This window comes from Ranitomeya variabilis, chromosome 1, assembly GCF_051348905.1.
Source record: "Ranitomeya variabilis isolate aRanVar5 chromosome 1, aRanVar5.hap1, whole genome shotgun sequence".
Classification (NCBI taxonomy): Eukaryota; Metazoa; Chordata; class Amphibia; order Anura; family Dendrobatidae; genus Ranitomeya; species Ranitomeya variabilis.
In genome coordinates, this window is record NC_135232.1 from 764339271 (window position 1) to 764353786 (window position 14516).

General features: G+C 43.2%; 1 protein-coding gene across 5 annotated transcripts in view; it reads right to left on the bottom strand.

The window, feature by feature from the left end:
• TPM4 (tropomyosin 4) overlaps positions 1–14516 on the bottom strand; it is an 87832-nt gene that overhangs the window by 7024 nt on the left and 66292 nt on the right. For all 5 annotated transcript variants that reach the window (XM_077271888.1, XM_077271893.1, XM_077271903.1 and 2 more), the window contains 4 exons: positions 12592–12725; positions 8602–8719; positions 4174–4244; positions 1584–1659 (listed from right to left, as the gene is read on the bottom strand). In XM_077271888.1, coding sequence (XP_077128003.1) covers positions 1584–1659; positions 4174–4244; positions 8602–8719; positions 12592–12725 — 399 coding nt within the window. The remainder of the gene's footprint in view (positions 1–1583; positions 1660–4173; positions 4245–8601; positions 8720–12591; positions 12726–14516) is intronic.

Here is a 14516-nt window from a genome sequence, read left to right on the forward strand (position 1 = left end):
CCTTTAATATGATTTATACAGTGTGATTTTCTGGATTTTATTTAATATTCTATCTTTCAATGTTAAAATATACCTGCCCTTAATATTATAGACTGTTCATGTCTTTGTCAGTGGGCAAACTTACAAGATCAGCAAGGGTTCAAATAATTGTTTCCTTCACTGTATCACACACTTACAGGGTTATTCTCAAATTGTCTCGAGCAGCTCAGTGCCATGTAGTCTCCTTACTTGCAGGTTTTGCATGTTTCTAGCAGGGAGGCACTCCTCCTTGATTGACAGTTCTTGTGAGAAGTAGAACTACAAAGCTCAGCACAAGTTCTTCTATAACACAATGGTTTGTTCGCAAGTCTGTACAGTCATCACTGTACTTCTATAAATAACTGCATTTTAAGGCTGGTTTCACACTTGCGTTTTGATCTGCAGCGTTTTAGCGCTAAAAAAACGCATGCGTTTTTTCTATTTTTAACATTCAAAAACGCTTGCGTTTTTTAGCGTGAGTTTTGATGCGTTTTCGGCAACGCATGCGTTTTGACGCGTGCGTTCATTTGCAGAAATGCAACCTGTAGCAATTTCTAGCGGTGTTTTTTTGCCGCAAAAAAACCGCATGCGTTTATTCGCGGCAAAAAGCATTGCTGTCTATGTAAACGCATGCGTTTTTAAGCACATGCGTTTGCTTGCGTTAAAAACGCATGCGTTTTTATAGAAAAACACAAGAAAACCCTAACCACAAGAAAAAACAAGAAAACCCTAACCCTAGGGTTACTAGGGATCCTAACCCTACCCCTAAGGTTAGGATCCCTAGTAACCCTAGGGATCCTAACCCTAACCCTAGGGATCCTAACCCTAAGGGTTAGGGTTAGGATCCCTAGGGTTAGGGTTAGGATCCCTAGGGATCCTAACCCTAGCTATTTCTGTTTTTAGTGGGTTTTCTAGTTGATTTTGATGATTGGCAGCTGTCACACACTTCTCAGCATGCGTTTAAAAAACGCAAACGCAGGAAAAAACGCATGTAAACGCCGCGTTTTTTTTCTGCATGCAAAAACGCATGCGTCTAAAAAACGCAGCGTTTTGCTGCGTTTACATGCGGTTTTTCACCACATGCGTTTTTTTTAAAAACGCTGCAGATCAAAACGCAAGTGTGAAACCAGCCTAACAAACAAAGCTCCAGACAAAGAGCAAGCCGGAGCTGCGCTTAGGAGAGTCGCGCTTAATGCAGACAATTGTGGAGTCTAGTGATATTGCAAGATTTAAAAACAGCAGCTTTTCAGGAGCTGGGAGGGAGGAAAGAAGGTCACCGCAGTATAGAAATCAATGAGCCAGAGAGTGCTGACTGGTATGTTAGGTGTTAACCCGTTTCCTGGAATGTAACTACTGTGCAGACTCAGGCAGGGTCTGAGCAGGCACTTGTGGCAGATCTCCATGGAAGCCAGCTGTACACTATGAAAGATAAAGCTCTCATTGCAGACGAATGACAGCAGATAGAAAAAGTCAATTGCCAACTTGCTTTATTTTCATGAGGTCTAATTTAAGGATGTGAAAATACCCCTTTAACATTAGCATGTACACAATTATAATCCCCTCACCTTTTCAGATTGAGCTTCTAAGGATTTTAAGTTGTTAGTCACATTTTTCAATTCTTCTTCCAGATCACCGCATTTTCTTAAAAAAAACAAAATTAAACAAGCAAAATTAGGGTAACAGCCATGTGAATACTCAGCTATAATCAGAAAATGAACTAATGTATAAAGCGAACCAGTCACCTCAAAACACCATTTATCTGCAGATATAGGGTTAATACGCAAGTAAATAGAAGCACGATGCTACCCAGCTGCCTATTTCTTCCTTAGAGCCACCGGCTTTCAGCCATGGGACTGTGTACTGAGCGACTACAGTCACCGCGCACTGTAAGCATGTCCTGGCACTTTGTCAGCTTGCAGCGCATCTGTGCAGAATGAGGCGTAAAAATGTCGGACAGGCTTACAGCAGCCTCTCATATTATAGAGTATAGATCATCCAGCAGCTTTCGGGAAGAAATCGGTTCATTTTCTTTCTGTAGCTGCACTTTCAGTAAGGTGGCCGAGAACCATTGCATTGGCATTAACCTACAGATTAACACCATAACTAAAAAGGAAACTGTCAACACAGAAAATGACATTTACCTACAATGAGGACCTTCCACCAAGTCTATAGACAAATTTTGCTTGTATTTTATTTCTGCTGTTCAGAGTTTGCAGAGATTTTTCTTTTGTCTTTAAAGGGAGTCTGTCACTCCAAAAATCGTATCTGAGCTAAGCCTACCGACATCAGGGCCTTATCTACAGCATTCTGTAATGCCGTTGATAAGCCCCCAATGTAACATGAAAGATCAGAAATAAAGGTTAGATTATGATCACCCACGGGCAGTCACGGTCCGGTCCGGGGCCTCCTATCTTCATTTGATGACGTCCTCTTGTCTTCTTGCTGCAGATCCGGCGCAGGCGTACTTTGTCTGCCCTGATGAGGGCAAAGTACTGCAGTGCGCAGGGAAAGGTCAGAGAGGCCCAGCACCTGCAGTACTTTGCTCTGCCCTCAACAAGCAGACAAAGTACGCCTGCGCCGGATCGCTGCAAGAAGACAGCGTCATCGTATGAAGATGGGAGGCGCTGGACCGGACCGCAACGCCCATCGGACCCGAACCGCAGCGGGACCGCCCCTGGGTGAGTATAATCTAACCTTTATTTCTCATCTTTCAGGTTACATCAGGGGCTTATCTACAGCATTACAGAATGCTGTAGATCAGAATGCTGTAGATAAGCCCCTGGTGCCGGTGGGCTTAGCCCAGATACGATTTTTGGGGCGACAGGTTCCCTTTAATCAAAGGGGCATGACACAGGGTGATTATGTAGAGCAGCCTAAAGATATGCCCTAAGGAAATCCCGTTTGCAACATCTCCTTGATAATGACCATAACAATTAGCATAAGCATCAACTGCTCAGGGAAACCGAAAAAATAAGAAAATCCGACCACTTGATGTGATGACAGGCCCTTTTTAAATCAGGTTTGTGTACGCGCCAAGTTTTTTTATTTTCTAAATTGGGAATTTTAGGATACAGAAAAAAAACAAAAACAAAACACAAATATGGCAATCTTGCAGTTTTCATACTTTTTTTTTTTTTTTTTTTTTAAATAGACACATACTTTTCTGCTACCTGTCATTGTGTAACCCTGATTCTGATAAGAAACCTAGCTGAAAATTCTTCCTGTCCTTTTCATGAACAATTTTCAGATAGGCTTATCAGAAGCAGGATTATAATGTCAGGTAACACCTATGCACAGCTAATAACACAAGATCCACCATTCACAATAAGCGATATCACATCTGACACTGCTCCTCCTCCCTTCACAATGACCTTTGCACAGGCTCACTACATACTGCAATAGAAAAGATAGGGTCGGCGTCTGACCATTGTGACATGTACATGCGTTGTTTCCTGAACAGGTAAGTTAGTTTCTAAAAAAAGCTGCATTCGCCAGTGTGAAAATTGCAATATATTAAATTCATTTTTTTTTTTCTTATAAATATTGGAAGAGAGAGATAGACTTTTATTTTTAAACAGTGGGTCATATTTTGATTGCTTATTGCCCTTAACTAACAGGATAAAGATTGTACAACTATGGTGTTGAGGGTAGAATCTAGTCTATGATCAGCAGCAACCACAGCATTTGGAGCACAAATAAATACAATGTGGTTACTGTTTCTGTGCACATATGTAAGACAATAGTACTGTTCAGTCACTTGTTTTTCCAATATCTATATAAAAGCTCTATATCAAGTAGTCAAAGTTATGAGCCAACACCTGGGGACAAATTTCATTTATGTGAAGCACCTGTTGAAATCACAAGTTAGATCATGAATGTCATCATGACTACCCAGAAATTGTAAATGGGTCATGGATAGTACACTTTGCAAATGTCCTTTTCTTGCCTCCAAAACCAGTGAGATGTGGAGTACAGAAAACAATTTTTCAGTTTTAAAACCAGAAGCGCCTTCCTGCATTCCATTCACCTATACCCCCTTAACCCAATATAAATTTGGGAAAGTGTGACAATTACAATAAAATATTGTCCACAAAAAAAAAAAGCCACTTTGTTTTGTCAGCAAGATATAAAGAAAAAAGAAAACTGAATTCTTACAGTTCAGATACTTCTGCGCGCTCCTCCGCTCTCTCCAACTCTCCTTCAAGGATGACCAATTTACGGGCAACCTAAACAAATCAGAATTAATAAGATACAGGTCTCAAAACATAGTGACAATTTGCTTAAAACTAAAAGATCAGATAATTTGTTTTAAAACTAGTGAGATAATATAGATTTTAAAATAATAAATATTTTCATTGCTGTAGTCATGACCTGAGAATCATATTGCTTTTTTTTTTTTTTTTTTTTAATTCATTTAACCCCTTAGTGACAGAGCCAATTTGGTACTTAATGACCGAGCCAATTTTTACAATTCTGACCAGTGTCACTTTAAGAGGTTATAACTCTGGAACGCTTTATCGGATCCCGCTGATTCTGAGATTGTTTTTTCGTGACATATTGTACTTCAAGTTAGTGGTAACATTCCTTCGATATTAATTGCGATTATTTATGAAAAAAATGGAAATATGGCGAAAATTTTTAAAATTTTGCAATTTTCAAACTTTGTATTTTTATGCCCTTAAATCAGAGAGATATGTCACAAAAAATAGTTCATAAATAACATTTCCCACATGTCTACTTTACATCAGCACAATTTTGGAAACAATTTTTTTTTTTTTGGGAGTTAAGGGTTAAAAGTTGACCAGCAATTTCTCATTTTTACAACACCATGTTTTTTTTAGGGACCACATCACCTTTGAAGTCATTTTGAGGGGTCTATATGATAGAAAATAACCAAGTGACACCATTCTAAAAACTGCACCCCTCAAGCTGCTCAAAACCACATTCAAGAAGTTTATTAACCCTTTACGTACTTCACAGGAACTGAAACAATGTGGAAGAAAAAAAAATGAACATTTAACTTTTTTTTTGCAAACATTTTACTTCAGAACCATTTTTTTTAATTTTCACAAGTGTAAAAACAGAAATTTAACCACAAATTTTGTTGTGCAATTTTTCCTGAGTACGCCGATACCCCATATGTGGAGGTAAACCACTGTTTGGGCGCACCGCAGAGCTTGGAAGTGAAGGAGCACCGTTTGACTGTTTCAATGCAGAATTGGCTGGAATTGAGATTGGACGCCATGTCGCGTTTGGAGAGCCCCTAATGTGCCTAAACAGTGGAGACCCCCCACAAATGACACCATTTTGGAAACTAGACCCCTTAAGGAACTTATCTAAATGTGTGGTGAGCACTTTAAACCCCCAGGTGCTTCACAGAAGTTTATAACGTAGAGCCGTGAAAATAAAAAAATCGAATTTTTTCTACAAAAATGATCTTTTTGCCTCCAAATTTTTATTTTACCAAGGGTAACAGGAGAAAACGGACCCCAGAAGTTGTTGTACAATTTGTCTTGAGTACGCCGACACCCCATATATGGGGATAAACCACTGTTTGGGCGCATGGCTGAGCTCGGAAGCAAAGGAGCGCCATTTGACTTTTCAATGCAAAATTGACTGGAATTGAGATCGGACGCCATGTCGCATTTGGAGAGCCCCTGATGTGCCTAAACAGTAGAAACTCCCCAAAAGTGACCCCATTTTGAAAACTAGACCCCCCATGGAATTTATCTAGATGTGTAGTGAGAACTTTGAATGCCCAAGTGCATCACAGAAGTTTATAATGCAGAGTCGTGAAAATAAAAAATATATTTTTTTTAACAATAAAGATTTTTTAGCCCCCAAGTTTTTATTTTCACAAGAGTAACAAGAGAAATTGGACCCCAAAAGTTGTTGTCCAATTTGTCCTGAGTATGCTGGTACCCCATATGTGGGGGTAAACCACTGTTTGGGCGCACGGCAGAGCTCAGAAGGGAAGGAGCGCCATTTTGGAATGCAGACTGATAGAATTGTCTGCGGGCGTTATGTTGCGTTTGCAGACCCCTAATGTACCTAAACAGTAGAAACCCCCAACAAGTGACCCCATTTTGGAAAATAGACCCCCCAAGGAACTTATCTAGATATGTGGTGAGAACTTTGAATGCTCAAGTGCTTCACAGAAGTTTATAATGCAGAGTAGCGAAAATAAAAAAATATTTTTTTTTCCCACAAAAAAGATTTTTAGCCCCCAAGTTTTTATTTTCACAAGGGTAACAGGAGAAATTGGACCCCAAAAGTTGTTGTCCAATTTATCCCGAGTACGCTGATGCCCCATATGTGGGGGTAAACCACTGTTTGGGCGCACGGCAGAGCTCAGAAGGGAGGGAGCACCATTTGACTTTTTTAGCGCAAAATTGGCTGTCGTGTTTGGAGACCCCCTGATGTACCTAAACAGTGGAAACCCCCAAATTATAACTCCAACCCTAACTCCAACACACCCCTAACCCTAATCTCAACCCGATCCATAATCCTAATCACAACCCTAACGATAATCACAACCCTAACCCCAAAACAGCCCTAATCTCAACCCTAATCAAAACCCTAAATCCAACACACCCCTAACCCCAACTTTAGCCCCAACCCTAACCCTAACTTTAGCCCCAACCCTAACCATAACTTTAGCCCCGTCGTCACAAAAAGAGTTCAATGTAACCTTTTTTTTGTACGTCGCGTCCGCCATTTCCGCGCATGCGTGGCCGTAACTCTGCCCCCTCCTCCCCAGGACATAGACTGGGCAGCGGATGCGTTGAAAAACTGCATCCGCTGCCCACGTCGTGCACAATTTTCACAACGTGCGTCGGTACGACGCATTGCGACCGCCCCGTACCGACGCAAGTGTGAAAGAAGCCTAAGGCTACTTTCACACTAGCATCGTACTCGGCCCATCGCAGTGTGTTGGGCCGACATACCGACGCTAGCGTTGTAAGCGCCGCACAACGGGTGCAGCGGATGCTGTTTTTTCAACGCATCCGCTGCCCCATTGTTAGGTGCGGGGAGGCGGGGGCGGAGTTCCGGCCGCGCATGCGCGGTCGGAAATGGCGGACACGTCGCACAAAAAAGTTACATGTAGCTTTTTTTGTGCCGACGGTCCGCCAAAGCACGACGCATCCGTCGCACGACGGATGCGACGTGTGGCAATCCGTCGCAATGCGTCACTAATGCAAGCCAATGGAGAAAAAAACGCATCCTGCAAGCACTTTTGCAGGATGCGTTTTTTCTCCAACGACGCATTGCGACGGAAGCCAAAAAACGCTAGTGTGAAAGTAGCCTAACCCTAGCCCTAACCCTAAATTTAGCCCTAACCCTAACCCTAGCCCAACTCTAGCCCTAACCCTAGCCCTAAATTTAGCCCCAACCCTAACTCTAACCCTAACCCTAACCCTAACCTTAACTCTAACCCTAACCCTAATTTTAGCCCCAACTCGTCTCTCCTGCCGGCCAGCAGATGGCAGCAGATGGCGGGCGCACTGCGCATGCGCCCGCCATAAGGAAAAAGCCGGCCGGCAGGAGGAGACAGAAGAGGACCCAGGGACACCGGGTGAGTATGTTAGGGTCCCCGAATCCCCCTATTTCTCTGTCCTCTGATGTGCGATCACATCAGAGGACAGAGAATTACAGATCGTTTTTTTTTTTTTTTTTGCGGTCGCCGGTAAACTGTTAATTACCGGCGATCGCAAAACAGGGGTCGGTGCAAACCGACCCCGATCATGTTCTTTGGGGTCTCGGCTACCCCCGGCAGCCGAGACCCCAAAGAACTTCCGGGTGCCGGGCGGCGGGCGCACTGCGTGTGCGCCCGCCATTTTTTCCTGGAAAACAGATGGCGGCGCCCATCGGGAGCCACGAGGAGCACCGGGGGAGGTAGGTAAGTATCGGGGGGCTATTGGGGGCCATCGGGGACCACATTTCTCTGTCCTCCGATGTGCGATCACATCGGAGGACAGAAATTAAACGGCAAATCGCGTTTTGTTTTTTTTTTTGTTGCGACCGCCGGTAAACGGTTAATTACCGGCGATCGCAACTCGGGGGTCGGTAAAAACCCCCCGAATCATGTTCTCTGGGGTCTCGGCTACCCTCGGCAACCGAGACCCCAGAGAAAATCCGACTCTGGGGGGCGCTATTCACTTTTTCCACAGCGCCGTTAATTAACGGCGCTGTGGTTTAAGTACCCTTAGCGGCCACCGTTAAAAGGCGTATCAGCGGTCGTTAAGGGGTTAATCATTTCAACTCGTCAGGATTTTTTTTGCCCTCTTGTCTTTCCTATTTCAGAACATTATATAGAAAATTGAATGTCATCATTTAAAACTACAATTTGGTCCAAAACGAGCTTTCATACGACTGTCAGTGCAAAAAATAGAAGTTATGGCTCTTGAAAGAAAAAAAAAAAAAAAGAAAAAAAGATACAATTATCAGGTCCTCCAAGGGTTAGGGAGCATGATTTCTAATTGTTAACACGCTTTCGTGGAATCTGACTGGTAGAGCTGAAAAATAGCGAGACAGGAATTTGTTTTAATACGCGAGGTGACGGTGAGCGAGCTTGTTGTTTACCTCTTCGTATTTACGGTCTGCTTCTTCTGCAATGTGTTTGGCTTCCTTAAGCTGCATTTCTTGGATTTCCATTTTTTCCTCATCCTTCATGGCCCTGTTTTCGATTACTTTCATTCCTCTGTAAACATAAAATGAAGGTAAATTTTACATAAAATGTCCAGTTTTGGTTGTGCCACAACAATTAACATTTCTAATGTGTGCAAGTTGTGACAGAACTATGGAAGAAACTTTCAAGTGTAGTAAAAATCGTAACACTCCCCACCACCCCTGCAATGTAAAGTTTAGATTGCATTTTTTTGTGGGGAGTGAAGAGAGAATACAAATACCTGTTCTTGCGTTTCGACTTGCTTTGCTGTATTTAACAGAATAGTTTAAATGAGTTTACATTCTTGATAGACTGGACTAGATTTTTCCTATAAAAATAGGGGTAGGGGAACTGTTATATTTAAAGCTTGGTTTAATCTAGGTTATCCTTCGGGGACTTGAACCAGTGATCACTTGATTGCTTATTACACAGTATATAAATTATGGTTCTCATAGGAAGATCAACATGTCAGCTATGAGGGGACTTTAGCAGACCTCTGCCTGCCATGGTAACTCAGCCCACTATGATTGTGTCACAGACAGAAGAGGTGTGGGATGGGTGCTGGTGCAAGCCAACTAAGCCATTTAAATGCAACTGTTTGACTGACCGAGGCATTTAAATGGTTAAACTGCAGCAATCAGCAATCCCTGGCCACTTCCCCTTGAGGCAGGTACTGGCTGGTGTCTGGCTTTGTGTACTGTAGCAATCACATTTTTCATGATATGTCATGAAGTTGTTAAGCTCTGGTTATAACAAAAAATAAATAAATGGAACAAAAAAACAATAGCAGCAAATCTGGCAAGCTGTGTACTGAAGTGGCAACCGGGAATACAGCTCCTATGGAGACTCTTGCGGTAACTTTGGCAAAATACAAACAGCTGCACAGCAGCCATCTGACCCGACTCTTCGATTTACTTGATCAGTCATGTGTGCCATATCCATAGAGCAAGGCAGAAGAGTCCCTGCTCTGTACCTCAGAGGTCGTTTTATCCAAAGAAAGTGTGATAGTACTTCTCCAAAAGGCATCTCTCAGATAGGCATCCAAGAAGCCCCAGATTACATGCAGACCCCAAATTCAAATCCACTCAACTTTAGGAGCTGGATAAATTGTCTCTATTTAGAATAAATTCTGCTAGTTGGATTGGGGCTGATATGGTAGTCTTTCCTATACACTCTAATTATGATCCTATCCAAAGTATGGATACAAAATAATAAAAATAAAAATAATTATATATATATATATATATATATATATATATATATATATATATATATATATATATATATATATATATATATATATATATATATATATATATATATATATATATAGGATTTTAGGTTCCCCCTACTGGGCACTTTGTTCTGTACTTATCAGTGTTTTTATTGATCTATAATAATTATTTTCATATATGGTTCTCTTCTTTCAGCTAGTTGCACATAAGTCAGAATCTGGTTAACGCTTGTTGGAAGTGCCATAGTCGGCTTTAAATGTACACCATTAGATAATGAAATTAGATGCATGTTAGTGACTGAGAAGAGAAAGCACAGAGGACATCTGTATTCTCAAGGACAGTAAGCAAAGCATCTGTTAGATCACACACACCATAGAAAGGTTTCACAGGAACATATAGAAAGGATTGAGAAAAATGGCCTTGGCTGCCCACAGCTATAGCTTTCAGATTACATTATGGTAAAATATTTCTTTGATCAATTACTACGAGCAGCAGAGGCAGTTTTTCTTTTGGATCTTCTACATAAGACCGCCTTTGCACTAATATGAGGGTTAGGGCTTGTTTCCATTTGCAAGAAACACGTCAGTGTCTCGCATGTGGAAACCCTGCTCTGGCACCGGCACTCCAGTGCGGAGAGTGCAGCTCCATGTGTTGCTATGCGGCCGCATGCTCCGCTCCCAAGTGCCGGCACCAGAGCTTGGTTTTCACATGCGAGATACGGACGTGTTTCTCGCAAATGGAAACGAGCCCTTAGGGTATGTTTCCACTTGCCGGATTACATCAGGATTTGCTGCGGATTGGATGCTGCGTACAGCCTCAGCGTCCAAATGTTAGAGCATTGTGGAAAGGATTTTATGAAATTCCGTCTCCACTATGTGCGCACGGCCGCATCCGGTGAAGCTGCGTAACCAGACATGCGGAGCGTCTTTCCAGACGGTAGGATGTCTATTTATCTTGCGGTGACGCTCCGTCTCTACAAGATAAATACCACATTCAATGAATACAATGCAGTGATTAGGAATGTGCTCAATCAACATCCAGAATCATCGCGCGTACAACAGGGGCGGCGCTTTGGGAGGAGCGGGGTATCCGCTGCATCCAAAGCGCTGGGTTTCCTCAACGTGGAGACATAGCCTTAGAGTATGTATCCATGGGGCATATTGGCAGCGATTTGGACGCAGCAGATACCCTGCTCCGCCCAAAGCACCACCCCCTGTTGTACGCACGATGATTCCGGATGTGTTCATTGAACATGCAGAATCACCGCATCCTATAGATAAATAACACAGTCTATCTTGTGGAAACGAAGTGTCTCAGCAAGATAAATAGACATGCTGTGGTCTATAAAGACGCGCCGCATGTCCGGATACACAGGGCCGCCGGATGTGGCCATGCACACATAGTGAAGATGGGATCATAAATTCCCCTCCTCTATGTTGTAAAATCTGGTCACTGAGGATGTACGCAGCGTCCAATCCGCAGCAAATCCTGAACGTTTCCTGACCGTGAAAACATAGCCTAAAGGCCCCGTCTCACATAGCGAGATCGCTAGCGAGATCGCTGCTGAGTCACAAGTTTTGTGACGCAACAGCGACCTCCATAGCGATCTCGCTATGTGTGACACGTACCAGCGATCAGGCCCCTGCTGCGAGATCGCTGGTCGTGTCGGAATGGCCTGGACCTTTTTTTGGTCGTTGAGGCCCCGCTGACATCGCTGAATCGGTGTGTGTGACACCGATCCAGCGATGTCTTCACTGGTAACCAGGGTAAACATCGGGTTACTAAGCGCAGGGCCGCACTTAGTAATCCGATGTTTACCCTGGTTACCAGCGTAAATGTAAAAAAAAAAAACAAACACTACATACTCACATTCCGGTGTCCAGGTCCCTTGCCGTCCGCTTCCTGCTCTCACTGACTGCCGGCCGTACAGTGAGAAGTGAGAGCACAGCGGTGACGTCACCGCTGCGCTCTGCTCTCACTGTACGGCCGGATCTCAGTCAGAGCAGGAAGCAGACGGCAAGGGACCTGGACACCGAAAGGCGAGTATGTACTGTTTGTTTTTTTTGGTAACCAGGGTAAACATCGGGTTACTAAGCGCGGCCCTGCGCTTAGTAACCCGATGTTTACCCTGGTTACCCGGGTGCTGCAGGGGGACTTCGGCATCGTTGAAGACAGTTTCAACGATGCCGAAGTCGTTCCCCTGATCGTTGGTCGCTGGAGAGAGCTGTCTGTGTGACAGCTCCCCAGCGACCACACAGCGACTTACCAACGATCACGGCCAGGTCGTATCGCTGGTCGTGATCGTTGGTAAATCGCTTAGTGAGACGGGGCCTTTACAGTGGCATGCTCACACTAGCAGATATGCTAATCTGCAGGTCACAAAACATAACCTGACCGGCTTTAGATTCAAAGTCTGCACCTCATGTCCATTTACATGTGGTTATTTCTCTGCACTGCTAATAAGATGGGTTGAAATGTCATTCATGCAACTACTAAAATGCTGTGAAGAGTTTCTGGACACAAGTCTGCAACCTGTCCTCCCCATGTGAACACTGCCTGAGTGAAAGTGCTCGATTCTCTCAATATTCTAATATCAGGAAAGGTGCAATGTTCAGATGAAACCCTATAGCCATAAACCAGGAGCATATTACTTAGTCACTCCATAAATACCTTTCACTCTCATCAGCCGCCTTTTCAGCTTCTTCCAGTTTCTGTAACGCTGTAGCTAGACGCTCCTGAGCGCGATCCAACTCCTCTTCTACGAGCTGGATACGACGGTTTAGTGCAGCCACCTCCCCTTCTGCCTGAAATAAAAGAAACCTGTATGGATATGGGACATCCTACAGATATTACATACATGCCCTGCAAAATACTGAGCAATGGGTTCGTATCCAGCACCATAGATAAAAAGATTTAGAGGGAAAAAAAAAAAAAAAAATCAAGTTTGTGTTAAGACTATGGTTACACTTTACAACATCTTATTGGAGCCTAAAAAAAAGAAGAAAAAAAAAAAAAGAAAAAAAGGGAATGATACTGACTGACACCACCGCCATATTCATCTCCGTGCTCCCATCAGTCTCCTGGCTTCCACATCTAACAGGACGTTACATGACTGCTGCAGATGGCCGGCAGTAACTGACCGCTTGCACCCATCACACTGCATCCAACAGTGCTTATTCCTGCTCAGTTGGAAAGTAAAGCTGCAGGCTGTCAAGTAACGTCCCAGCACAGAAGAAGCCAGCAGACCACTATTGGACACGGTGCTGAGTATAGAGGTACGGGCCAGTCCGATAATGGAGAAGGGGGGACAAAAAAAAAAAAAAAAGCTAGTGAAGAGTTAGTCTGGCAAAGTGATCTTTAAATTCTGGAACACCCTTCAAGCATCTGAACCAGAATAAAGAACTTGGGTCTCCTCTTAGCATTCTGTCCTTTGAACAATGTGTGTTATGCAATATGTTAGGTTTCCATTAAGTTGTCATCCAGAAAAAGAAAAATGGAAAATGATAAGAACATAAGAGTACTAGTGAAACGAATAGCTTTTAACATGTGCTCCATCATTGCACAAGAGTAGGTTGCTGGAGAAAGAAGTGAAACCATTCATGGTGGAAACTCCACCTTTCCCTTTATAAAATGGGAAGATTCTCCTTATACGGTAAGGGCCGTACGCGACGGCCGACTGACAGGAAACCGCCGGCAGGATGCTATCTGTGGGAATAGCTGGAAAATGCTGATCCCTGGAAAGATTGCTAATACTTTACAGACTGGCCAACGTCACGTTCTGCCTCACACTTCCTCCTGCAGCCAAAGCCAGGCAGCCGAGAAGAGGCAACATGTCTAATAAAGAGAAATCTAGAGTGAGAGTCATAAGTAACCTTTTGCTTCATCTTCATATGCCAAACACAAGCTATTACTGATGAGTATCATCACTTGGCAGCTGGAAAAACACCCAGGAGATAAACAAGGTACCAGTGGAAAGTAATCACAAGGTCCCAAAAATCAGCTCTACTAGAATATTGTTAGAGGCATCTGGTCATCAATTTTTGGTAGCGTTAGGCCCATTCACACACGTGCATTATGGATCCATGTTCCTTACAGTTTTCTTGAATATATTTTATACAGACTGTATGCCAATACTTATAAAGGGAACCGGATGGTAAGATTTACCCAATTAATAAGTGACAGCACTGCGTTCATCATAATACCAATTTCTAGTAATCCAATGATCCCTCTCCAAGGATCTGTTTATACCGAGGAAGGTGACAGTCACAAGGAGGCATGCTCTGTGTCTGAAGGAGAGAAGGTTTTTCCACCAACATAGAAGAGGATTCTTTACTGTTAGGCTACTTTCACACATCAGGCTTTGTTTCAGGCACAATCCGGCAATGTTTGGAAAAAAAAAATCAGGTTTTTTTATGCCAGATCCGTTTTTTTCCCATAGAGTTGTATTAGCGCCAGATTGTGCCTGATGGCCAGACGTTTCATCCGTTTTCTTCCCGGATCCGTCAAAATAGTCGTTTCCGGCGGACGGAGAAAACGTCCACTGCAACGTTTTTCTTGTCTGGCGAAGAAAAAAAAAACGCACAGTGACGGAGCCG